Consider the following 26,328-nt stretch of genomic DNA (forward strand, 5'->3'; position numbering starts at 1 on the left):
GAGAGCTAGTAATACCAACAAGTTATGTTAATCAACCCGTTTTTTGTACTCTGATGGTCCTGGGCAGGAAAGAAAGAGGCAAGTAAACCAAAAGTCATCAAACCCGCAGAATTATCGCTGTGATTATCCTGACAATTGTGTGCGTTCGCTTACTCAAGAACCTCGACGATTGTTAAGATTGAATGAACTTACCGTGCTTCCTAAATATTCGGGAGATACTGACATGCAAAGGCTTGAATGTATGACTAATTTTTTCCAGGGCCATGCAGAAGGTTGGTACAATACTCATGTCAATTCATTCACATCCTACAAACAGTTTGTTGACGAATTTCTGAATCCCTACACGTCTTATTCGTTAACTCACGGTCAATTGTCTGAACTTACAAGCCATAAATATGATCCTAAGTCGACGAGTAGTATGGAAGTTTTTGCTATACGTACGCATTCAGCATGTTATAATTTAGTTGATCGTCCGAATGATGCAGAAGTTATTGATATTGCACAAAGTATATTAGCTGCTAGGTTAGATAAAATGAATTATGTAATTGTGTTATTAAAGAGGTTGGATTTAGTAAATTCAAGATCGAGCAGGAGTTTTAATGTTCATGATAGTGTATGTGAAAAAAATTTCCGACACTATGGGAACAATTCTAAAAGTTTTACCAACAGTAATAGTGCGAGGGCAAAACTGAGAGTTCAAAGTGTTGCTAGACATTCATTGTTTGCGAATGGTGATCAATGTAATGGAAATAAAGGTTAAAGACGTAATGTAAGACCTAACGATAGTGTTAATTTTGTTTTGTTAATTTGTTTCTTCTAGCGATGAAAATAAAAGAATCAAGATTCCACGTACAGATGTTTCATCTGATGCTGAAAACCAACAATCAAACTGCAGCCAGAAGACAATGATTTTTAATAGGAATACTAATTATTTGAACCCTAACCTAACTAACAGACCAAATAACCATTATAGACATAATGACACAGTAACTTAGAAATTTCCGGCAAAATAGCGCACAAAGCTGTCGATACTTCAATAATAATGGGAGGTTTATGGGTAACAGTTTCAATTCCAGAAACCAGCAAAAATGACAGCAATTTACGCTGCATCCTAACTCTAATTTCTCTGACTATAATTTCCACTCATGTCAACCATGCAATATATGTGCCAATTGTGGATATTCGTCGTCTCAGTTGTCCATGGGAAACTGTTGCAATGTAACTACAGTGTTGAATACTCCATTGAATGAAAATGCTACACCTTTCGATCCAAGAGAAACTTCTTGTAAACAGTTCATCTCTTCTGCCCCTGAAGAAACATTAAACAAACATCGAGGGTGAACGTGGACCAGTTTACTCGCACCAACATAAATGAGGGTCTGTCTAAATCATACCGTAGTGATAATATAGGCACAACTTGTCAGTATGCTGTATTAAGTAATTTGAAGTTGATCATTGTTATCCGCTTTCAATATATTTCCAATTAGATTGGTACGAAGAAGAACCTACTTGGATTTTAAATGTTACTGGCATACCTACTACTATTACTGATCAACCTCTCATCACAGGAACAGTTTGTGGTATTACCATACCATAATTTGGTCAGTCATGAATTATGGTGTACTATAAAATCAATTGTTCAGACTGCCGAACTGGATGCAGTGTATCAAATTGAAGTTATTGCTGTTTGCAGGACAACAGAAATTTTGTGTTGCTGGTTTGAAGAGTATAAGTATGTCAGTTAACTTGGAAGTTTTTTCCTTTGGAGATATTTGTATTGAAACAACTGCATGCTGAATTAATTCTCGGAATACCATTTTTTTAAGGCAATACAAAGGTTTACTCGATTTTAGAAGAAATGAAATTAGTTTGTTGGCATCTACTGGTTCTGAATTGGTTCAGCCATTTAACTCTATCAAAAGCACAATTGATGAGAATCACTGCCAGATGCACGAGGTTACTGTAGTCAAAGAAGCAGAAAATTCACTTGTCGTTTGTTTAGATCAGATCACAACGAAGGTGCGATCATGTGAAACACTCAACAGGGAGCAGCAGTCTCAGCTTGAGAATCTAATAATAAGATATCCTACTTTGTTTTCTGATCGACCCCAATCCTAGTTTATTTTCTGAGTGACCCCAATCCTAGTTTATTTTCTGAGTGACCCCAATCTGCATTTGTAGAACCTTATCAAATTGAACTAGACACAAGGGAACCCATTAAGGCACCTATGAATCTGATACTTTTTGCCAAAAGAGCAGTGTTAGAGAATGAACTAGGGAAATGGAAAACCTGGGGAATAATTAAGGAGATGTCTTCGCCTTTTTTAAATCCAGTGCATATTGTCCCAAAATGTAATGGTGAGTGGTATCTAGTGGTGGATTTTCGTCGGCTAAACCAACATGTAATTTCACCACTTACCCATGTTGAACCGATAAACGAGCTACTTCAGCATTTTAATGGTGCAATATATTTTTCTTCGCTTGATCTCTCCTGTGGGTATTTTCAAAGACCACTTACGCCCGCCCAACTCATATAAGTTTACAGCTTTTTCCTATGGAGGACAACAGCATGTGCTTTGTTATTTGCCATTTGGTATAAAATCTGCTGTTTCTGTTTTTATGTTGAGAGAATGAATAAGGTGTTTGGACCAGAGACTCATTCATTTCTTATGATATATGTGGATGACATGACATTTTAATATTTAGCCCAACAATAGAGAAACGTTTTGAACATCTTGATTATGTTCTACTGACATTGCAGGAGACAAACATGTCCATAAAATTTATCAAGTGCAATTTTTTTCAAACTGTAATTATGTTTTTGGGTCATATAGTTTCAGGTTCTGAGATTAAGTTCGATCATGAGAAAGACTCAGCTAGTCTTTAGTTTCCTGTTCCTCGAAACAAGAAGTCACTTCACAAATTTTTAGAATTAGCGACTTGGAGGAATTGTTTTATTCCAAGATTTTCAGGTATTGCTAGTCCATTATAACACCTTTTATGCATGAATGTGCCTTTTTACTGGACATCTCAGTCTCAGTGTCAAGAAGCTTTCTTGTTACTAAAGAATGCTCTAATTTTCAGCACCAGCCTTGAGTTAACCCAACTTTGAGTTGAAGTTTTATGTTTCTGTTGATGCAAGCCAGCAGGATTGGGTTGTGTACTTTGGCAAGTTGTTAATGATGAAATTCATGTCATACAATACAGCAGTTGCGCTTTTAGAGGAGCAGAGATTACATATACTACACACAAATTGGAATGTTTAGCTATATTATTTGCTCTAAAGAAATTTGCTATATATCTTAAAGGAACTCATTTCAACCTATATTCGCATCATAAATCATTGTCTTGGCTTAAAACAGCACAATCATTTAATTCTCGTCTTACGAGATGGGCTCTCAAACTGCATTGTTTTGATTTCATGTTATATCATGTCTCAAGAGTTTTGAATAGTATTGCTGATACGTTAAGCAGATTTCCGCCTTGTACAAGTTATTCCGCACTTGATGATAAATTATATATCAATCAAGTAATCGTGGAAGATTCATAAGATGATACTTCCTCTATTTGGTTGAAAGCTCAACGAGCAGATGAAAATTGTATAAATATAATTTCTCGCCTGGAAGATGGTACAATTGATAAAGGCTTTTCAAAGTATCTTCTTTACAACAAAATTATTTTTTTATAAACCCAATTCAGATGAAATTTGTGAACTTATACCATTGGTATTGCACAAAATGCATGATCCAAATGGACATTTTGGTTATCAGAAGGTTTTAGCATCTTGTAGAAAGGCATATTGTTGGCCATACATGAGAAAATCAATTAGAAATTACCTAAAGGATTGCTTAGAATGTGCACGAACCAAAATTATAGGTCGGCCGTTGTGGAGAGAAGATTGTCATGTCGTTTCTCACCAACCATACAATTTCCTCTCTATTGCTTTAATCAGAAAATTACCAAAATCACATACATATACTTTTTTTTTAGTAGCCAGCCCTTATTTTCCATCTTTCCCACCTTTTTAATGGGTCTTTTTAAAAAATACTAGGCCAAGCGGCAGGGGAGGGGGTTTTAACCCCCGCCAACACCCTCTTGGGCATGCCTCTACCTCACATTTATCGTTATTATCCTCAAATGGTATCTCTTCATCTGAGAGATTTTCTGCCAGCCACTTATTAATATCCTCATCGATATCTGTCTTATGCCATAGCTCCACAACATCAAAAAGATATGTCTGGAATGTTGGTGGGGGTCATAGCCCCCATTTGGCCCAGTAATTGTAAAAGAGAACATCAAAATTAGGAAAAATGGCAAAAGAGGCTGGCTGCTGAGAAAAATAGTATATACCACCAGTTTCGAAAATCCTGGGCACGCCACTAATTTAGAAGTGAAGAAAATATATTAAGATTTTTTTGGGCAATGTAGACACCAGAAGCCTGGCACGACTGCAAAGTGCCATATGATGTGTTGCTCACAAAACAACTTTCCTATCATATTTGGCCAAAATTATTTTATCATCATATTTATATGAGCTAAGAATAAGATATAAGAAAATACTTACAGTTATTCTAACATCTAATTTTCATAAATCTAAGACCACTGCACTTTTATGTAGTCAATATGGCTGCATTACTGACACTTAGGTCTAAGAAATTGCTTACTGCTCCCTTGGATATACTTCCAATGCCCAAGTCCCGCCGAGTCAGAAACCAACTGTGTTAGGTAGCAAGCATTTGTAGGATGTGGGACTTTAAAGTCCCATCAGTTGATAAAGGGTTAAAGTGAGATCCGAACCACTGTATGCCTCTAATGGTATCAAACCAGAGATCCCTTGATTACAAGGTGACAATATTACTATATGCCATCGGGAAGGCCGGATCTAGTCATGTAGTCCAAAGTTTATGTAGTACTGTTTATTTAATAACACATTTGCATTATAAATATACATGGTCATGTTTGAGAACTGCAAATTACTTATCATTCTTCTTCTTTGCCTTCTCGTACAGGTGTGTGTTGGTCCACGTACCCACATGGTTTGGGCCTTGGATAACAAAAAGAATGTCTACGTAAGAGAAGCAATATTTCCAGATTTTCAAGTTGGAATGAATTGGGTTGTTGTTTCAGGAATTGAAGCTGTTGATCTTACAATCAGGCAAGTTCAAGGATCTTGTTCTAAATGTGACACATGCACTTACTGTCAGTATATCACCCATTGAACGTTCAGGGTGGTGTAATGTTTATCTGTTATTTTAAAACATTTGATATAAATGAACTTAGCTTGCAATAATATATAGTCTACGCAATCTAGGGTTGAACCTAGAAGTAATTGTAAAGCAATTTCTTTGACTGGTATCTTATAGCCAATGTCTAGAACAAACAATTGCAAAAAGTCTACCACTGTACAAGTTGGCATATGTTCAGTATGCCCACCATGTTGGCTATGTGGAATTTGAGCCAACATTTTGGCTTTTATCTTCCTTGGTATCACATATATATATTTTTTTTCTCCTTAGATAAATTATTACCAACAAAATTACCTTTCTTGTGAGATAAGAATCATTATTGCAGGATTAATATTACACCTCGCAGGCTAATTTCCTAAGTTGCACATTTTTCAATTGTGTCATTACTTTCTTTAACTAAACTAAACTCCATGATGCAACAGACCTTTACAAGCCAAGGCCTGTCAAGTGGCTTTTCATTGGGTGATGGATGGTCAGCACTTCGAATCCCATTGCCACTGTTTTCTGGCTTTCGAGAAACGGAGCCTGTTACTTCTACTTTTCAAGTAGCTCATCAATTGTCCTCACGATGCTGGGTCAGTGCTGAAATTTTGAGGGCTCCCACCTGGGAATCGAACCTGGAACTGCTTGCACCAATGGTGAGAGCAATAATCATTTGGCTAATTGGGATCTATTAGTTTCTTTACTTGGAATTTATTACATTTCAATTTGGGTAAAAATCTTCTAGTCTAAAGTTTATTTCCTTAAACAATTAGCTTTCAAATTAGATAAACTCCATGATCTTACACAAACGTATTGCCATTGGGGGACCAATTTGCCTTTATTCTAGACATTTCGCTACAAGATACTGTTCAAAGATATTGCTTCACAATTAATTTTAGTTTCAGCTCATTTTTTAGTTGAATGTACTAGACTAATACATGGTGTCATTCGTCTCATGTTTTCAATGATGTATGGAATGGAATAATTTTCATCCTTCATCTTTTGCTTCAGCTGTTCACATTTGATGGTTGTATTGAGAAAGTTTATATTTCAGATATCTCTGCAGCATAAAATCAAAAGTTGTTGGTTCTTGAACATGCAATGTTTCCCATGTTGAAATATTCCCTAAATTTTTATGGCTCAGTTTTACAGTTTTGAAGAACTTCTGCCAGGAAAGCACAGTGTGCGCCATTCCATATTGACAAAAATGGCAACATATGTTGCTCATGCATAACATAACTGTGTAATTCGTAGTTTGGGACCATCAGAGTTCTGTGCATGTCAAAATTGTAGGTGAACGCTGTGCCATCCTGTATAGAGATAATAATACAAATAACTGCAAATTGTACAGCTGTAACATGTTTGTTCACATTTAATCAAAATTTGAAGAAAGATTAAAAAATGCTATATCCTGTGCATTGTAGCATGCTATGAAGGTACATAAAGGAGTATAGATCTTGTGTGTGACATGTGACAAGTGATGTGATTGTCACCATGCTACAACTGGCTGTCACCTACCCTACCCTCTCCCCAGAAGAGAGGCTGGGTGAACCCCACAGGTGCTTGTGATAGATAAAATTCCCATTTGAGATCACCCACCCCTGAAATGGGAAACCAGGTCTCGCACATGACAGTAACATGTTTGTTCATATTTAATCAAAATTTGAAGAAAGATTAAAAAATGCTATATCCTGTGCATTGTAGCATGCTATGAAGGTACATAAAGGAGTATAGATCTTGTGTGTGACATGTGACAAGTGATGTGATTGTCACCATGCTACAAATGGCTGTCACCTACCCTACCCTCTCCCCAGAAGAGAGGCTGGGTGAACCCCACAGGTGCTTGTGATAGATAAAATTCCCATTTGAGATCACCCACCCCTGAAATGGGAAACCAGGTCTCGCACATGACATCCAAATACCTTACCAAGTAAAGAATTACATCTTGGGGACAAGAACTCATTAAATTGTAACAAATATTATCACAATACACAATTTTTAAAAAGTTTTTTTTATTCCTAACCCATGCATTTTCTCTTACAGTGATTCAGCAGTATGGGCACTTTCACCAAATGGTGACATTTACAAAAGGTATGGGATCAGTGAAACAAATTTCATAGGAGACTACTGGAAGAAAATACCTGGTTCAGTGACTGCGCTAACAGGTAATTACTGTAATAAGCATGTATTGCATATAATACAAATGAGGATAAATTATAGACAATAGAACATCTTGGAAAATGCATGCATTGTTATACAGAAGGGATGCTGCAAACTGTAAGGGTGAAAACAACACACACAGGAAAGAATAAAAAGTCAGAGTTAACATGGGTCCACAAATAAACCATTTGCAAGAAAATGGCATAATCATGAATATATTGTCATGAACTTCCACGGACATGTTGGCTAATACCCATGCTCATTATTTCCTGTTGTCCTTGCACACTTGTCCACTAGGGCTGTAAGGGGTGATCCTTCCATGTAGTACACCCAATTGTCAGCCTCACTTCCACGTAGTACACCCTGGACTGCATTTTGCTCTGGTATCTGAACTTAAGGCCAGTATAATCCTTGTAGGACTGTGTGTGTGTTATCCTGTGTTTTGTCCTTGTTTGTGCTGAGTGCCCCTTTACAGCCTCAGCTTTTAATCAAAGTAAGAATATTTTAGCCCAACATTACAGTTATGTTAGTTATATTTTAGTTGTGGTAAGGAGCTGGACCCCGTATAATGTGACGGGTGCAAAATGGCGTAAGTGCTGATGCACCCAAAATTGCAAATTCAAATCAGACACTTGTCCACTAGGTGTACACTACTAAGTGGAGAACCAAATAACAAAAACAAAACGTATACCTCACTCAGAATGATGGTAAGTGATTTCTCTGTTGTTCTGTTAATACACCAATTCCATACTTGAATCAGAAATGCTGTAAATGATGTATTCGAACAAATTTATTACCAAACTTTATTGTTTGACAAAAATAAAATATAAAAATAATATTTAGTGCTGATCTTGAACTGATACCAATTCTGCTACTCTTACTGATTCCCACCGGGCTTCTCAGGCAATGAATATTATTATAATAACTGCATACCCATGCTTGAAAATTGTAACAATTCAAACTAATTATAGCATTGATATTTTAAGTGTTGTTCAGAATAGTAATAAATTTGAATACATAAGTTTTCCATTGTGTCTAAAGATATCTGTTTGGCAGTTACACGAAGATAGATATTTACTCTGATAGTTCATTTTTCCGTGCAAATTTTCTTTGCGATCAATTTCACCACCCCTCTGGTGGCTTCATCAGGCATGTAATTACTGTCTTGCTGCACGTCGTGTGGTTCCTTCTTCTTCCACTTTTGCTTGTGGTGGTGCTAGTTGATGCAGTCCTTTCACTTTCTGCCATTCCGGTGTGGGTGCTGTTCCTTCTTTTACCGCACATCAGGGTTTTGGCGCATCGGGGTTTTGGCACTGTAGGTGTCGGTTTTCAGTCTTGTCATCTTCTTCTGTGGAAAGGCCTTTGCTTGCATGCACAGGCAGGTGCTTTTTGCAAACTCTTTAAGACCTGTGGTTTTTTTCTTGTCACGCAGGTCAAGCAGGTTGGGTGGGTATGCATATTCCTGATAGTGGGAAGCCAGGTTTTATTGAGGGGCCCCCGGGGTTAGTGTTGAGGTCTGCGAGAGTGATGATGCTCAAGGAGCATGATGTTGACCACCGACTCGGAAGGAGAAGAACAAGCCTTTCCTGCCATTTATAGACGAAAACCATAACAGAGACTGCCAAAATAGTCATCAAGCGAAATCCACATTGGAAAGGTTCTCAAATGTGTTACGATCAATAACATCTCACGGGAAATCTCTTTATGTACACCTTTATTTACGTCTCTACCCTTCGCCATATATACCTAGTCTGGCCATAAATACTGTTACAAACTTTCGGCTTGGACTGTACATCCGGTAGTCAGACTCATTAGCCATGCTTGTGCTGAAGTTCACTCCTGACCATTGTGTGTTCAGCTGTGAAAGAGCAAGCGTGTATCTTCTTGTGTTTAGCATGGAGTGGGGCGAATATGAAAACAGAATTGCTTTGCATGTGGTTGGGAAGTCACTCACTGAGATTTTCCAGCCCCTAAAAATCCCGAAGATCAGCCAAAGGTTTGTGTATTAGACAATCCAGAGACTCACTGATACTGGTATTATGAAAGATTGCCCAAGAGTTGGTCAACTTCACACTGTATGAACAGCTGCCGCTGTTAAAGCAGTGCTGGCTCGCATCTGCCGAAATCCCATCCGGAAGCAAGTGATAATCGCACAGGAGCTGAACATTTCACAACAATCAATGTTCAGGGTACTTAATGAAGACCTTGGAATTGAAGCTTACCGGTGGAGTACTGGAAATTTCCTGACGACACAAGTGAAGAAGCACAGGGGACTGAAATCGAGACGGCTCCTGCAGACGTACATTGCCAATGGGCATTGCAGGATTCCTTTCACTGATAAGAAATTGTTCACCACTGAAGAAAGTTTTAACCGCCAAAATTAAAGGGTGTATGCTTCAAACTCTCGAGAAGTTTGTGAGAGAGTTCCCAAAAATCAGAGATGCCACGAGCCCTCCTCAGTCATGGTTTGGTGGGGGGTGAGCTATGAGAATTCCACCAGGCCTCATTTTTGAGAAAAGGGCTTAAAAGCCGTGCGAAAGTGTATGTGGAAAGTGTCCTGGACCCTCTCGTGATGCTGTTGAACCAAACAATGTTTCACAATGAATCCTGGACGTTCAAGAAATATTCTGCCCCAGCTCATAAGGCAAGGTATGACGTGACGGTGACTGGAGACCAGTATACTCGATTTCATCTCCACTTTTTATTGGCCATCTGATAGGCATGATCTCAGTACCTTGGACTACAAACTGTGCCCAGAGCTAGAGGGGACTGTATGCAAGAAGAGGCACCCTACAACTGAAAGTTAAAAGTGCTCCTTGATATCAGCAGGGGCAGACTTTCCCATCAACAACATCCGTGCTGCAATAGATGCCTGGCCAGGGAGACTTCGAGCTTGTGTGAGGGCAAAAAATGTATATTTTGAAAACTGATTGGTGCTATTTGTGTGTAATATATGTAAGTGTAACATACTAAAAGAACATTTAAAAATCTGAAACCATATTCAATTTATTCACAAAATAGTGTGTAACAGTATTTATGGCCGGACTAGGTACATCTTTTTGTTACATTCCATTAACAACCTCCCCAGGTTGCCTTTATCACAGAGAAATGCACTTAACATTACTTCCAGGACTTCACTCTACGAGTGCATCATTTAGCATAACGCTAACCTGCTCTCGCAGTTTATCATGCAAGAGTCCCTATGCAGTCCTCTCATTCAGCAATGTACATTTTATCTGAGCTACGAGCGCACTATTTAGCATAGCGCTAACCCACTCCCACAGTTTATCACACAGAGGTTATATACGGCGCTTTCTCTCTGTGCATCTCTATGCTTTTTGATTGATTGATTGATTGATTGATTTAGTTTATTTTACTTCGCGTTTTGTGCCTCTTGGCTAATTTGTGAAGATGGGGATGAGTGATGAAATGATGAAATTGATGAATGGACATTCACAAACAACCAAGCCCGACCGGGATCTCTATGCATCCATCTGGCTCAGTAAAAAAACTGCCTCAATCCATCGGGCCTTGTATCAGAGTATCTGAGAGAGTTGGCAACTGTCCGAGTGTCTGAGCATCTGAGTGAGACCGTAACAAGTCGGAACCCGGTCTATATACCTCCAAGAAACTGGCCCATCCCCAACCACCGGGGCAAGGCCCTATTATTACTTTTCAAACAGGAAGGCCATTGAGGGAAAACAACCGTTGGCTTCCCTGGCTACCGGGCAATAAGTAACCTAGGCAAGACCATCTACAAATATCCAAACTTTTACACATACATATATATTTCCATTTTCCATCTGTGTGTGTTAAAAACCACCCGCTGACCTCAACACTAACCCCAGGGCACTCAATAAAACCTTGCTCTTGCTATCCAACCTGCTCCCCCAACGTGACAAGAAACCAAACACGGGCCTTAAGTGTTCACAAAAAAGCCCACCTGTGCATGTGAACAAACGCCTCTCCACGGAAGCAGACGCCAAGACTGAGAACCAATGCATACGGTGCCAAAACCCAGATGCGTGGCAAAAGAAGGCAGAATATGAGAGGACCACGTCAACTAGCGCCACCACGAACACAAGCAGAAGAAGAAGGAACCATGTCGCCTACAGCAAGACAGTACATGCCTGACAAAGCCACCAGATGGATGGTGAAATTGATCACAAATAAAATTTTGCTCCAAAAAATGAGAAGTTAAGAGCCCGTATCACCGCTGGTGACAATACCTAAAAAATAGGTTCTTGCGTCGACGTTCTGTGCTCGAACAGTCAAGTGTGTGGCATTTAAATTTTACTGAGTTAAAGATCAAATATGAAGTTAGTTATGTCGCGCAGCCTTTTTTTAAATATATTATTTATTACGTAGTTTTCCTTATCTCAATTTCGTAAAATTCACTTGCTCGCCAATTGTATGTAATAACTTAAATCAACATTTTAAAGCGCAAGAAAGCTTCAACTGTTCTTCTACAGCAAAGAAATGAAACTGATCTTACATAATTTTCTTTAGAATGTCTGTAGTTTGTCGACGTACAGAGCAATGTATGTAAATTTTAACTTCGACTTTTCTAAGCTGGTCGCGCTAGCCGTTTCCCCCTCTGTACCGCTCGCGCTCAACCCCCCCCCCCAATCCTCCACGGCCCTTTTTTCTTTCACAATCGGCCAGTCTTCCAAGAAAACCGCATGCTGAGAGCTAGGAAAAGAAAGAAGAAGACAGGGAAAGGTTTTGGGGGAGAATCTATGGTTTGGGCGATGCTTGTAAACAGTTATTCACTACGCGATATCCGAATACTAAATCACGATGAGGTTTTAGTGCAATGACAACAGTGAAGGACGGGGGATTTCCCCAGTATATTGTTCACAAATGGGAAGGGCTGGTTGCACAGACTGAAGTACACCTTTACAAAAGGTTTGCCTGCAAAGGAAAAATTGTGCCAAATTATAACTTTTTTTTGTGAGAACACAAAAGGGATTTTTTTTAGGGGGAAGGTGACTTTACCCAAAGTTTTTAGGTAAATATTGTGTAAATTCTATCTGGTGGTGGATTATCAACCAGCCACGCAAATGAATGACTCTTTAGCTGTCGATCATAAATAAGTTCAATGAACGTTCATTGTCAGTTTGAGATATTTCTGAGGGTCAATGGTAAAAAATACTTGATGATCTGTTATGGAAATAGTGCTATTTTTAAACATTTTGAACGTCCGTTCAATTTAATTTCGAATTTGACTCCTTTCATGATTTGTAAGTAGGGGGATAAAATATATTTACTTAATACTTTACTGCGTTATTTTATCACCAATTACATATATATTACAGTCAGACCCAAAGAAATCACAACATAAGATAGTTCTGTGTCATCATATACAAAAATACTTTTAGGCATAGGTCTTATGTAAAATAAAATACATTAATTATATGTTGTTTTTTCTTTTCCAAAGACATTATTTAGTGGAATAATATGACAGACTTACTATTGATAATGACCATACAAAACACGCCATAAAAAATTCATTCACTTTCAACTTTCTGGGGCCGGCCACTGTGGGGGAGTAGTTAGCACATCGCGCTACAACGCCAGGCTTGGCCACGGATGTTTGTGAGTGTCCATTCATCAATTTCATCATATCATCACTCATCCCCATCTTCGCAAATTGGCCAAAAGTGGCACAAAAAGCGAAGTAAAATAAAGCAAATCAATCAACTTTCTGGATATACGACAAATAACACTATTTCTGTATAAGGAATTTTAGGCGTGCTCAGATCCTCCGATTATGGGGAGCAAGGGCCTTGATAAGAGTTCAGCTGACGAAATAAAGCCCTCATTCCATCTCACTGTTTTTATTACATTGGTGGGAACAAAACAGGGTCGTGTGTGTCCCGACCCACCTAAAATCACTTTATTAGATGAATTTCAACTTCAGTGGCACCATTGTTCTCTGCTGGCGCTTTATTTTCCATCTCTGTCGTTCAAAGACTAATGTACGTATAAACGTGGTTTAGTACCACAAATTCAAAAGAACTACACATAATTTATTCATGTGCAATGTATGGGCAATTTATTCTGCAGACACATACAGATAATACAACTAAAGAATAAAATATGTGGAGGTGTTAATAATAAATTTGCTAGTGGGAGAGTCCAATTATATAGGAAGTAATTCACTACCCTTTCCTTATGTAGTTGCTTGGAACTTTCGTAGGTTTGAAAATAGTATTTACTTTTATTTCTATAAAAGCATAATGTTGTTTAAGAACGGTTATTAGATTCCTCTGCACTAAATTTCTAAGTGAGACTATTAAGGGGCAACTTCTCCCTTCCCCCCCATTTACTCACCATATGCAAAGAGTGTGAATACTTTTTTTGCTGAAATGGGAAAATGAACCACAGCAAGAAACTAATAAAATACGTCTGTTTTTTATGAACAGCTGCAGAATTATCTACAAACTTGTTGAAATTCACAGTTTTGCTAGCTTGTATTCATTGGACGAAATACATACAGCCAGGGACGGCGCTACAAGGAGGTTAGGGGGGATGAAACCCCAACAACAGATACAAGCTCCCTGTAGCCCCCAGATTTTTATAGTACGGTAGACGCCTTTCGATCGAAAATTAAAGAAGTAGAAGCTATCTTACGTAATATTTTACATTATAAAACTTCCCTTAGGGCAAGGCCATTGCAATGTTCAAGTACATTTCCTGCTTTTATAAGATCGCAAGATTATTCCAACGTGTTGTACGTAAAATGGTGGTTGGAGGTGGCAGCTGCAGATCTGCATGGATCAACAACGGACCAACAACAACCCCTCTACCAACCTACCACACACAAACATAAACACAAACATACCCTCTACGCTCTATATATAATATGTGTGTGTGTTTGTGTGTCTGTATGTATATTATAATGCATGTGTGTGTGTGAAGTTCTTGATCTCATGTTGACAAAGTCATCTAAGAGCCTAGAGGGTGATTCAAAAGTCCCTCAACAACTCATATATAAACACATTGGTGTGTTCCAAGTGGACGTCATGGCACGGTGCTATATGCGCAGGGAACTTTAACTTTACCTTTACCCCTTGGTTCCAAAACCGAGGGGGGGGGGGGACAGTATATTTCCCATTGTAGATACTGTATGGTTTAGAATAGTGCGGGGACAAAAGTGGCGAAAAGTGGAAGCCGACTGTCCCCCTCGCCGGCACTGCCTTTACCTGTATATCTTGTATTCGTTTCTGAACCCCTGAGTAATTAAGTTTAGTTTTTAAATACGCATATACGAACCCTATACTATGTCAATCACTGAGGGCCTTCTAGAGACTTACTTGTCTCTGCCCCCACCCCCGCACTGCGGGGTCTTGCGGCTAGTAGATCCGGCAGTGCTCGTTTCTGTGTTCTTCCCCTGTTCTTGTATTCGTGTATTTAAATTATTTTTGTATGAGATCCATATCTCGGTGCCAGTGATGATGATGTATTATTGTCCTGTAAACACATTTCCAAATTATCTCATGAAAACTGAAAATTCTGTTTTTTTTACCATGCATTTCCATCCGAAGTTAAAAAAAAGAGCAAATGCTGTCGAAAAGACAACTTTTAGGTTACTAACTCGAGAATTTGTTCTGCACATTTTTCTACCAGAATGTTATGAAGTCTGAATTACTAAGAATTATCACACTGATAATTCCACTTACACATCAGCAGGTCAGTGTTCGCGCAAGACGTGTGAAGTAGGGATGGCCAAATCCAGATTTTTTTTTTTACTATTCGGGAATCCGATGGAAAAATGAGAGAATCCGGATTTCGGAGGTAATCTCCCCATTTCGGAGACAATCCGGATTTCGCTACAACCATAACTTACGTAGAATTTTCAGTGAAAAATGCAGGCTCAACGAGGACTCGAATCCAAGGATGAAAGGATGGAGAGAACATCGCTGACAATTATACGATTGCCAGCAGGCAGGGTTTCGGAGCTAGGTCGCGGTGGTACTAAAGGAGCCCTCCGGAGCGGAGTGATTCAGTTCTTTTTCACATGCATGCTCGGATCCGGAGAGATAGTTCGCAACTATGAATAATAGGAGTGTACAGTTATCAGAATCAAGCATATCTGGAAACTAGTAAGCTGCGTGAAAACTGACATACGTGTATTTCAGGATAACTATGATAGATATGAACAAGTAACTGTATTAGCCTTATCTGCGGATGTTTGAAAAGTTCTGTAGTAAATTCACAAATTCGTCGTTCCGGTTCAATATGAGTAATATGCATTGGCTGTAAATAGTTTTAATTGTATCAAAAATGCAAAAAGTACACATTTTATTAACTACACGACTTTCCCAATGATTCCAAATGGCTAACTTGAAGTGATATTCATGTGCATTAGCACTGGCCTCCGTGATGGAGTGGTTAGCACATCCGGGAGTTCGAATCCCGGCATGGATGCTCTTTGTGAGTGTCCGTTCATCAGTTTCATCATATAATTCATCCTCAGGCGGAGCACAAAGCACGATGCCTTAGGTTGTAAGACACGTTTTTATTACGTTAAGAAAAGAAAGAACATCAAAATCATCTCACCTAGGATAATCCACCAACTGCAGAAAACACAAAAGAATGTCTTCCGCCTGTTCTGCACATGTGTCGCAACAGGGTGAATAGCTATGCACTACTACAAAACATCTTCATTATTTCCCTAGTTTACAGCACCATACAGGAGAGATATCCTGCTACTCGATGTTATAAACTATTCCATATATGTTGGTCATAGGCGTGCGCACGGGCGGAGGAGGGGGGGGGGAATTGCCCCCTAATTACGGATGTTCGCAGATTCTTCCACAAAGGGACAAAAAAGGTATTTTTTTCATGGGGCATATTACCCCGATACTAGTGCTGTCCCCTCTAAAAACACCACTTGAATTTGAAATTATCGCATTCCTGCGTCCCCATTACATAATAATTAATGTAAATTACTATGACTGAAATATAATTATACCTGTGAAATATATACTTTTAGTTTGACCTTCGTTTTCGAGGTGTGGTAATCCTTGTCCCCCTTCCAGACGTTCCATGCCCCTATATTATTATACTTTCACCTAGAAATTTAGTGGAGACAATATTGTCGCTGTTATTAAACAATATTATACTCTAAGAGGAAATGGCGCAAACACAAGGGGACAGGGGGGCATTGCCTTATGCCTTTTTCCAACCTTGGACAGAAATCAATTATAGGGGGGGCATACATTGAAGTAAAAAAAAGCAAGACTAGCAGAATCTATACTAGTAGCAGGACAAAAGGATACTCAAGACGGAATTAGTTTTCACGTCCATCTTGCATTATTTCTTCTAGACGGTCAGGATCACTTGCAAGGGGTTACAGAGGGACAATTGTCCCCTCGACTTTAAATTTTATACAAATAAAAATACATTTCGTAAAATTTTCTTTCTCGCTTCGCTCACGGTACCTGCTTTTCTTGCAGTCTTGTCAACTTCCGAGCCGTAGCTAGGAAGTAGCGGGAGTTGGCCCTGGGCGCCGAACAATGTGATTGAGAAAAATTGTAAAAGAGAATGCCATGCCGTCCCATGAAATTTTTTGCACCCTATTAAATCAATACTGTTTTCAACTTTCAAAAATTTGGATCGAAAAATTTGCTTGCTCGCTTCGCTCGCAGTTTCTTTTCTCCAATACATTGTAAATTACTAGAGAGAAAGTAAGAACAAATAAGTAATTCAGACAGTTGCTGCTATAACAGTTTGGTTTGGAGGAAAACAAGCGCTCACATTTCAGAGACAATCTATATAATTTTTGCTGTTGGTTTGTTAAGGGGCGGATGAATAGATTACGTAATGTATTTAAATGATATGTTAATACCTAGGTATATATATATATATAATATACACGCGCGCGAACACACACACATATATATATATATATATATATCACATCAATGCAAAAAACTAAAAGAGTGAGATAAAATGAGGTTTTTCTTTCCCGATCTGACTGAATTTTCAAGGCTTTTGCCCCCCCCCCCCTTATGTAAGAGTCTGCGCACGCCTATGATGTTGGTACCTTCTTCTAATAATAAAAACAAATTAAAATAACTGTAATATTAAATTAATAATTAAAATATTAATTAATATTGTTATTACATGAATGGGAAAAAGGCGGCATATGAATAGGAATATAACCGCACATATTCATTATCTAGCTCATGAGTAGTTCAGATCGCTTCAATTTGTATAAAAACAACTGCCCTGGCAAGGTGATTGTGAAACGGATAAAGAATTGAATATTTATTGAATAACGAAAAAGGATGTTAGATCCATTTGACGAAATGAAAAGCTCTTAATTTAATATTTAATCATATTACTTAAGTAGTGGTGTGCATAAATCTTATTTGATACAGTCATCCAAAGTTGTTTGACCCCAATGTAATCCTTCCCTTAGAATATGTTTGACGGAAATAAACGTCTCTCGATTATACGACAGATGCTAAACAAAACAAGCATATTTACATTATTTAATTTTAGTACTTCGTAAGTCTCTCCTGGAAGATTCGGACTCCCTGGATACCCCGCCTCCCCTAAATAGTCCTTGGCTCTCAGTTGTATTGCGATGTTCGTCAATGTGTGTTTTTCTTCTTTCAGACACTCGGAAAAAGTTTTGTCTTGTAACAGGAAACCTGTTATGGTCAGACTCTTGAGTGGGGGGAGAGTAGCGGACAGGGAACCTTAGCCTTATGGTCTGCTTCTTTCGACAGACCCTCCCTCCAGCAAAGTCTCAATGAAATGGATTTGCCTTCGAAGGGGGAAATGGAATCAATATTGGCAAGACTAGGAAGAATAAATGACATCTGTCCGCTGCTTTTTTCGAGCGACGCTGATACGGGCTCTTAACTTATCAGAGTAAAATAAGTTTTCCAGTATAACTATACCATAGCAGTCTACCAAATTTTTGCTTTGAAATATCCATAATTTCACATGAGATCATTTAATAATGGAATCCATTTTCTCACCATGTTGCAAGAATAATGAAAATTAATTTGTAATATGTGACTCCACGAAAGTGTCTGCATGACAAGTTTGCTGTCGCAGCGAGGCTAGGCACAAGTAATTTTACAATGTAGATATTACATCCATAAACAAAGGAAAGAAAGAATAATATGAAAACCTGAGGAAGACTGAAACTTTGGAAATATTGTGCTTAAAATAAATTGTCTGCCAGAATCAATAGTAAAAGTAAGGGGAAAGTAATAATTTTATTCTCAATACTTTTTTTTTTGTCAAGGACTCTCTCTTACTTTCTTTCCTTTTTTAATTTCAGCATCAGCCCTGGACGATTTGTGGGCAGTCAATAAGAATGGCATCTTATTGCAGCATACACAACATACTGTGCGACTTTCCGAAGAAGGTGGGGCAAGTATACAAGTAAACAGCGTGGAAAGTGATTGGGAAGTTGTGTGATGATGACAGTCTTTAAACTGACCATTTTTACATAGTTTTTTACACAGTAGCCACTTTTCCAATATTTAATATAGTAAGAAAACTTAGGCAAATATTCTTTGTACTGTGACTAACTCATTGGCAGGATGTGTACTTTTAGAGCAGATTACATTGCAGTCATATGTATGTTTCATGAAAGTGATATTATATTGTTAGGGCCTTTTTAATGAATGTTATTTAAATCAGTTGATAACAATAGATAATGTATAACCATATATGCTGTAAAAGTGTCTCTCATTCACTGGATAATCATGTTCTTATGATAGGTTGGCTTGAATCCAGTTTTTTATAGTTCCTTTTAATAGCCAAATGTATGTTGATGTGAACTTTGTATTGTATGTGATGTACATGTGTCATAAGGAGTTATCTTGTATATTTTTGTCTTGCAAGCAGAAACTGTACATTTTGAGGATTGTACTCAAGTTTTATGGTCTGGCACAACAATGCTGTATATATTATGTTAATATATTATTTATTTATGGCTATATTAAATGCTGACATTTTTTGTGAGAGGGTTTATTTATTTTTGCCATAACACATTCATGAAAGAGGAGAGTGGAAACATTCATCAGATGCAGAAAAACTTCACAAACTTTCATGACAGCATGTCACATCTTCAACCTACGCCTGCACCAAGCCCTAATCAACCGTGGCTACCCCTCGACCCTCATCAACAAACAAATAACCAGGGCCACCTCCCACACCCGTGCCAAACAAACCAAAACCAATCCTCCCACTCTGATCACCCAATACCACCCTCACCTCCTGAAAATCAAACATACCATCCACTCCCTCCTTCCCATCGTTCACAGTGATCCTGACACCAGAGACATCTTTTGGGACAAATCTAAGGTCATCTTCAGATGAACCCCCAACCTCAAGAACATCTTGGTCCATAATACACTCACCACTCCCCCCCCCCCCCACAGGTGCAACAAACCCAGATGCAAGACCTACCCCATACTCATCACCTCCCCCATCCTCCAGATCCCTACTGCTGCTGGTGAATTGACCCTTCACCCAAAGGCCACCTGCCACTCCTCCAACCTGATATACACCCTCATCTGTGAAATCTGTGGTTACTTCTACCTGGGGGAAACCTCTCCCCCCTAACCCCCGAACCTCAGCATCAGTAACCACAGAGCCTCTACCCAAAACTCTGACTTCACTGTTGCCTCCCATACCAAGAGCCACAACACACCTTCAACAACTTTCCGTGTAGCCATAATACATCTATTACCCCAGCACACTGACACCTACACCCGCAGACAATGAGAAAGGGCCTACATATCAGGCATGCACACCACCATACCCCCCCCCCCCCCTGGGACTCAACCTAGCCACAAAATAAGCATTTCTCCATTCCCTCCCAAACTGCAACCCACCCACCACCCACCCCACAGTAAACACTGGTTAAAGGGCTTGCCTGAATCCATGTTCTATCACTTCTCTCTGGCAACACTGTAGGAACTCCAGCGTCAGTATTCTGTGCCTCTACCCTTTTGTTTACTTCGTTCTTTCTATGTAACATGACAATGAGGTACTAGCCTCGAAATATAAGACTTTCATTTATTGTGGTAAGTGTTTACTGTGTCCTATACCATTTTTGTTATCCCCCTTCTTGCACTTTTTCTCATTCTATTCCTGGATATAAGACTATATATACAGGGGTGAACAGAAACTATAGGGACAAACTTCAGGAGGTGATTCGTGACAGGTAAAGGAAAAAAAGTTCATATCAACATATGTCCGGAAATATACAGTGAGTCTGCAATAAAGCAATTAGTACCGGTACACATTACATGGCATGACTTTCATCCATGTTACAACAGGTGTTCAAAGTGGCCTCCATGGGATGCAATGCAAGCATCCACACGTCGCATCATGGATTACCTCACTCATTCGAATGTTCCAGCCGCTACCCGAATAGCGTCACAGGCTACACGGACACGCTGTTCAAGGGTCTGCACATGAGGAAATGGCTCAGCATACACAACACTTTTCAGATGCCCCCGCAAGTAAAAATCATGGGGGTTTAAGTCCGGTGATCGAGCGGGCCTCCTTGTCCGATCCATTTTCTGGGGAAGATGATGTTGAGGTGTTGACGAACAATAATGTGAAAATGGGCTGGCACTCCATCATGCATCAGCCACATTACTTGTCGTATTGCCAGAGGCACATTCTGAAGCAAATGAGGCAGTGTGTTCTGCAGGAATTCCAGATATGTCTGTCCTTTAAGGCGTTGTGGAAGATCAAAGGGTCCAAGTAGGTGGTCGCCAATAATCCCTGCCCAAACATTGAAACTGAACCATTGCTGATGAGACGATTCAACCATTTCCCGAGGATTGGCTGTAGCCCACAGATGACGATTGTGTAGGTTGACGATGCCATCTCTACCAAAGGTCACTTCATCGTTGACGAGGATGTTGGTTGGCCTGTTGCAAAAACCAGCAACAAAATCGTTCCCTTGGAGGAAAATCCGCTGGATAATCACATTGCAGGTGATAGGGATAGTAGCGGTTTTCATACAGGATACACAACACCGTCGCTTGACTTACATCATGCTGGTGGACCTCTCGACCATTTCCATCTGCTTGACCATATACGAAGACCATCTCGGCTTTTTCCTGGTATGATGCTTCGACGTAGCTCCAATCACAGAATCTCCCAACACAAAAAAGCACGCTGTCAGTGGTTCTAAGGGAGGATGATGTCGTTCTTCAGTGCCATCTACCTTGGCAAATATGCGTTTCCGGATATATGTTGATATGAACTTTTTTGTTCCTTTACCTGTCGGGAATCACCTCCTGAAGTTTGTCCTTATAGTTTCTGTTCACCCTGTATACATACATATATATAATATACACATGAGAGCACCATTCTTTCCTTTTGGAAATAGATTCCTCTAAAGCACACATAGGTGGTAACTGCATAATATTTAGTAATATTTTATAAAATGCTACTACTAATATTATAGTGAAAGTGAAAACAGATCAAATGGCATACGAGAATTAGGGAGATATCACAGCAAGATGAGAAGTGCCACCAATTAAGTGCAGGCTTGTGCAACATGTCATTCTGCTTCGGTGTGATTCATTTTTTTTGATTGTTTCATTCCCAAATGCCACATGTATGTTACTTGTTGCTGGTGTGAAATCTTCCTAGCCCGCTGATAGATTAGGCCTCCCTGATGGCGCAGTGGTAGCATCATCACCTTGTAATCAATGGGTCCCAGGTTCGATACCCGGTGGAGGCACATAGTGGTTCAGATCCCACTTTAAACTGTAGGTCCAGTCCCGATTAGCCTTACTGTGCATAAAGTGGACTTAAGAAACCAAATCAATCTACTGATAGATTATCCTGAAACAGTTCCTATAAATGAGTTGGCGCCACTGGCCAAGCTTCATTTACTCACCTGACAATCTTGCTGCTGAACATTCTGAGTTGTTTAAGGCTTGGCTCATTATGCCAAGTACATGCTACAAGAGGAACAACACATGTTAACCATCATCTTTTACACCGTGGCCATGTGGTCTAAGGCATCATGCTTTGGGCTCTGGTTACAGGATGCATGCAGGTTCGAGTCTCCTGGGGGAAGTGTAACAACTTTTCTCCTGAGTTTTCGGCTTGTATATGGAACCAGTGGCCACCCACCATCGTGAGGAAATTGGGGAGCTACAAATGAGTAGCATAAGCCTGTCATGAAAACCTACAAGAACAACTGGGGATTTGTCGTGCTGACCACACGTCACACCGTAACTGGTTGGATGATCTTCCACCTCAGGCTAGTGAGTGAGGGTGAGACCAACAGTGACCCGGACCCACAATGTGCTGCTATGCCACGAGTTATTATTTATATTATGGAGGCACACTGCACAGTTGTTCAGATTTAATTTGAAACTATAGATCCAGTTCCAATTAACCTTTCTGTGCATAAAGTGGATTTAAAACGACAATTCAAACAAACATGTAGTACCTACTTTTACACTTTAAACACTACAGTCTCCACGTACGTACTACTGGGTCATTCCATGTCAAATCAACAAGGTCTTCAACCTTATATTTTTGATTCATTTGAAATTTGGCATACTGGAAGGGCCACCTGAGGTAGGAAATCATGCAAAGTTGTAGGTCAATATATTTTGTATTTCTGAAATTACAGGGGTGCAAAATGTGTGGTATTGACAATTTTTTTTCAACATCTTGTTAACTTATTATATGTCACACATACACTATTACTCAGTAACTAGAAAATTTTAAAATGTGATGCCAATGGGATCTGGAGTTATGTTAGATTTAGGTTACATTAGGGTAGGGTAGGTTAGGTAATGCATGATAACATATTTTGATAGACAAATTCGTATAATTGAAAAATAAAAGTCTAACAGAAATGAAATACAATATTGTTTGAATTAACGTACATGAAGCTGATGTTTACATTCAAAGTAAACAAGTAAAAAACGTGAACATGTGATGCTGATGCCTCTCTCTTCCCCAGACCACTTGAAGAGGCTAACAGGCACAAATGAGAATCAGTCTACAATTCATATCTCGCACTGTGCTACTGTGTGTGTCACACATTCACGTTTTTTACTTGTTTGTGATTATTGTCATCACTTCTTAATTTACTCAGTACTGTGCGGTATTGTGATGGCAGACAGTATTCCGGGACAAACGTGTGGCATTTTTGTTCACCAATGAGGCTCATACCAGTGTACAGCCTGAATGGTGTATGCTATGTTGAAAATTCAAACACTTTAGATTGAAGCTTACCTATTTCCAACAACTTTCCCCTCTTTCCATTTTTTGCTATGTGCACTAATAACGGAGGTGTCAATGGAACCAGACTTTTGAATCATCCTGTATTTGTAATAGCTGGGAATGTAAACATCAGCTTCATAAGCAAAAGCTAAGCCTTAAATAGGGATGGACAATATCAGAAATTGATTCTACCTAATGTCGAGATGTATTGTCATGCAATTATCATCACAGATGATATGACATGATATTTTTTCTGTATCATGATATCGACGATATATCGTCTCCATGATATGTATCACCAAATATCGTGATGATATATCACCAATACAATATATATCGCCAAATATCGGGATGATATATTGGTGCCATGATATATGTCGCCAAATATTGTGATGATGCCGAATATTAGAACTATATATCGCCGACACAATATAAATCACCAATGGTGATATGATGATATATTGCCAACAAGATATATATTACTGACATGATATATATTGCCAAAATGTCGTGACGATATATCATCTAGTTGATTTTGCCTAGACAAAAATTTATTAATATCGCCCAACACACCTTAAATCAATCCAGAATGTTCACAATCCGCCTCCTCACAGTTGCAGTATACTTTGAATGGACATTAAACTTGTTGAAAAGAGACTGGCTTGATAGCTCAGTTGTAGAACATTGCCATGGATTGCCAAAGATCCAGGTTCGATATCTGGTTGAAACCACATAACTTTTTATCAAGTTCTTGTGGGTTGAATTCAGGCTAGGGCATGGTTGTTTCATTGTGCTCATGGATATATGATAGCCAGGATTTCATATAGAGGTGGGCTAACAATGTATTTTCGCACACACACTTTTATTATTTTTATTTATTATTATTATTTACACATTCATTAAATTTATCTTTGCCCAAAAAATACTGAGAATTCTTATACAAAATCTTTTCTGTATAGCCCCGCCCCACCTTGACTTGAATCTGTTGTCTGAATGTTGTTGATATGTGGCACACCTTGGGAAGATTGTACATTTAAGTGATAAGCAGGGAACGGATTTATATGTAGTAAAAGATGTGCTAAATATGTAAACAGGCCCGTAGCTAGAATTGATCTCCAGGGGGGGCTCACGGGTTATCAGGGAGGCTTTGTAAACCAAGTCCATTTTTAAAAAAATATTAAATGAAGGTAAATTATGTGTGTGTGTGTGGGGGGGGGGGGCGTTCATTCATTTATAAATATCATATACTACACAAATACATTTTTCAACTTTAGATGTTACAGATATGTATATCACACACAAAAAACGCACAATATTTAATCACAGTGCCTACAGTATATTCCACCCCCGGCCGAAGCAATTAAACTCCCCTTCCTTCCCAAAACTTGGGAGCTGTTGTTGACCTTTGACGCAGATGCGGAGGGAACTTGCATGATGACATCAGAGTCACAGATTTCTGTCTAAACGGGAGGTTGCAACAGGGACAGTGAAGGTACAGATAAAGAAGCTCCCCTATGAAAGAACTTTCTGAAGTCTAGAGAATATTCTAAATACTTGCAGCTACTTCTGCTCATAAACAAAATGAGCGAATGTAATAGATCCTGTTCATATTCTGTGGATTTATCCTCAAAGTTGTGAGTTGTCTACCATTTCACTCTTCACTGCAAACAAATTATGCAAAATAGTTTACCTAATGTAAAGGGGGGGTTGATGGCAGTGCCAGGGAGGCTGACGGCAGTTCCAGGGGGGCTGAGCCCCCCCTGGCCCCTGCCTGGCTACGGGCCTGTATGTAAATATATATTTAGTTATTTTAACCAAAATGTGAAGTTAAATATGGACTTCAATTTGGAAAAATTTACCTTTTTAATAAAATAAGACACTACATGAGCTACATAAAATACAGTACGCTTACATTGACATTAATTGTAAAACAACATAAAATGTGTTTCCATTTTCTGTTCCAAAACAATGAATGACATTATTTTATTGTAAGTGTTTGATGATGAATTTATATTGACTAAAACTGCGTCAAGGCCGACGTTGAGCTTGGAGGCTGAGGCCAAGTTGGAGGTCAGAGATTGAGGCCGGAGACCCAGCTTGAGCTTGGAGGCTGATGCCGAGATGGAGTTCGGAGGCTGTAGCCCTGTGAGGCCCGAGGCAGAGTTGGAGGTCTGAAACTGAGGCCGGAGGTCGGCCTTGAGCTTGGAGGCTGAGACCGAGTTGAAGGTTGAAGGCTGAGGTCCTGTGAGGTCGGAGGCTAAGGCTGTGTGAGGTTGGAGGCCAACTTTCAGCCTGGAGGCTGAGGCCATGTGAGGCCGGAGCCCAATATGAAATTCGGAGGCTGAGGCTGTGTGATGCCGGAGGCTGAGGCCAGAGGCCAAGATGGAGTTTGGAGGTTGGGCCTTGCAAGCAAATCAAATGAACAGCTCTCACTACACGATAACAGAATCCGATCTGCATCTCGCTTCCAATGGATTGTACTACGGGAGTTTTTAAGAAGTTCGTACTTCGTGAAACTGTCTTTGTCCTTCAGAAAGGAAGCTCGCCTTCTACCAGTTGTTGTAATGAGCCATGCGAGAGGTGATTTTGGCCTCGAGGGATGGTTACATTCCTTTATTTGGCATCTGTAGCTGTTTAGCTGTAGCAGAACAATAACATTTTTACAGGAATTCTTGTGAAGGTGGTTAAACAA

General features: G+C 39.3%; 1 protein-coding gene across 4 annotated transcripts in view; it reads left to right on the top strand.

Moving 5' to 3' along the window:
• The window catches only part of LOC145978892 (tectonin beta-propeller repeat-containing protein 2), a 116,252-nt gene extending 96,870 nt beyond the window's left edge, over window positions 1-19,382 (top strand). For all 4 annotated transcript variants that reach the window (XM_083111829.1, XM_083111832.1, XM_083111831.1 and 1 more), the window contains exons 14-16: window positions 5,010-5,155; window positions 7,272-7,393; window positions 18,697-19,382. In XM_083111829.1, coding sequence (XP_082967955.1) covers window positions 5,010-5,155; window positions 7,272-7,393; window positions 18,697-18,836 — 408 coding nt within the window. In that variant the 3' untranslated portion in view covers window positions 18,837-19,382. The remainder of the gene's footprint in view (window positions 1-5,009; window positions 5,156-7,271; window positions 7,394-18,696) is intronic.
• Window positions 19,383-26,328: the final 6,946 nt, after the last annotated feature.

Source organism: Lepisma saccharinum, chromosome 25, assembly GCF_977018435.1.
Source record: "Lepisma saccharinum chromosome 25, izLepSacc3.1, whole genome shotgun sequence".
Lineage (NCBI taxonomy): Eukaryota > Metazoa > Arthropoda > Insecta > Zygentoma > Lepismatidae > Lepisma > Lepisma saccharinum.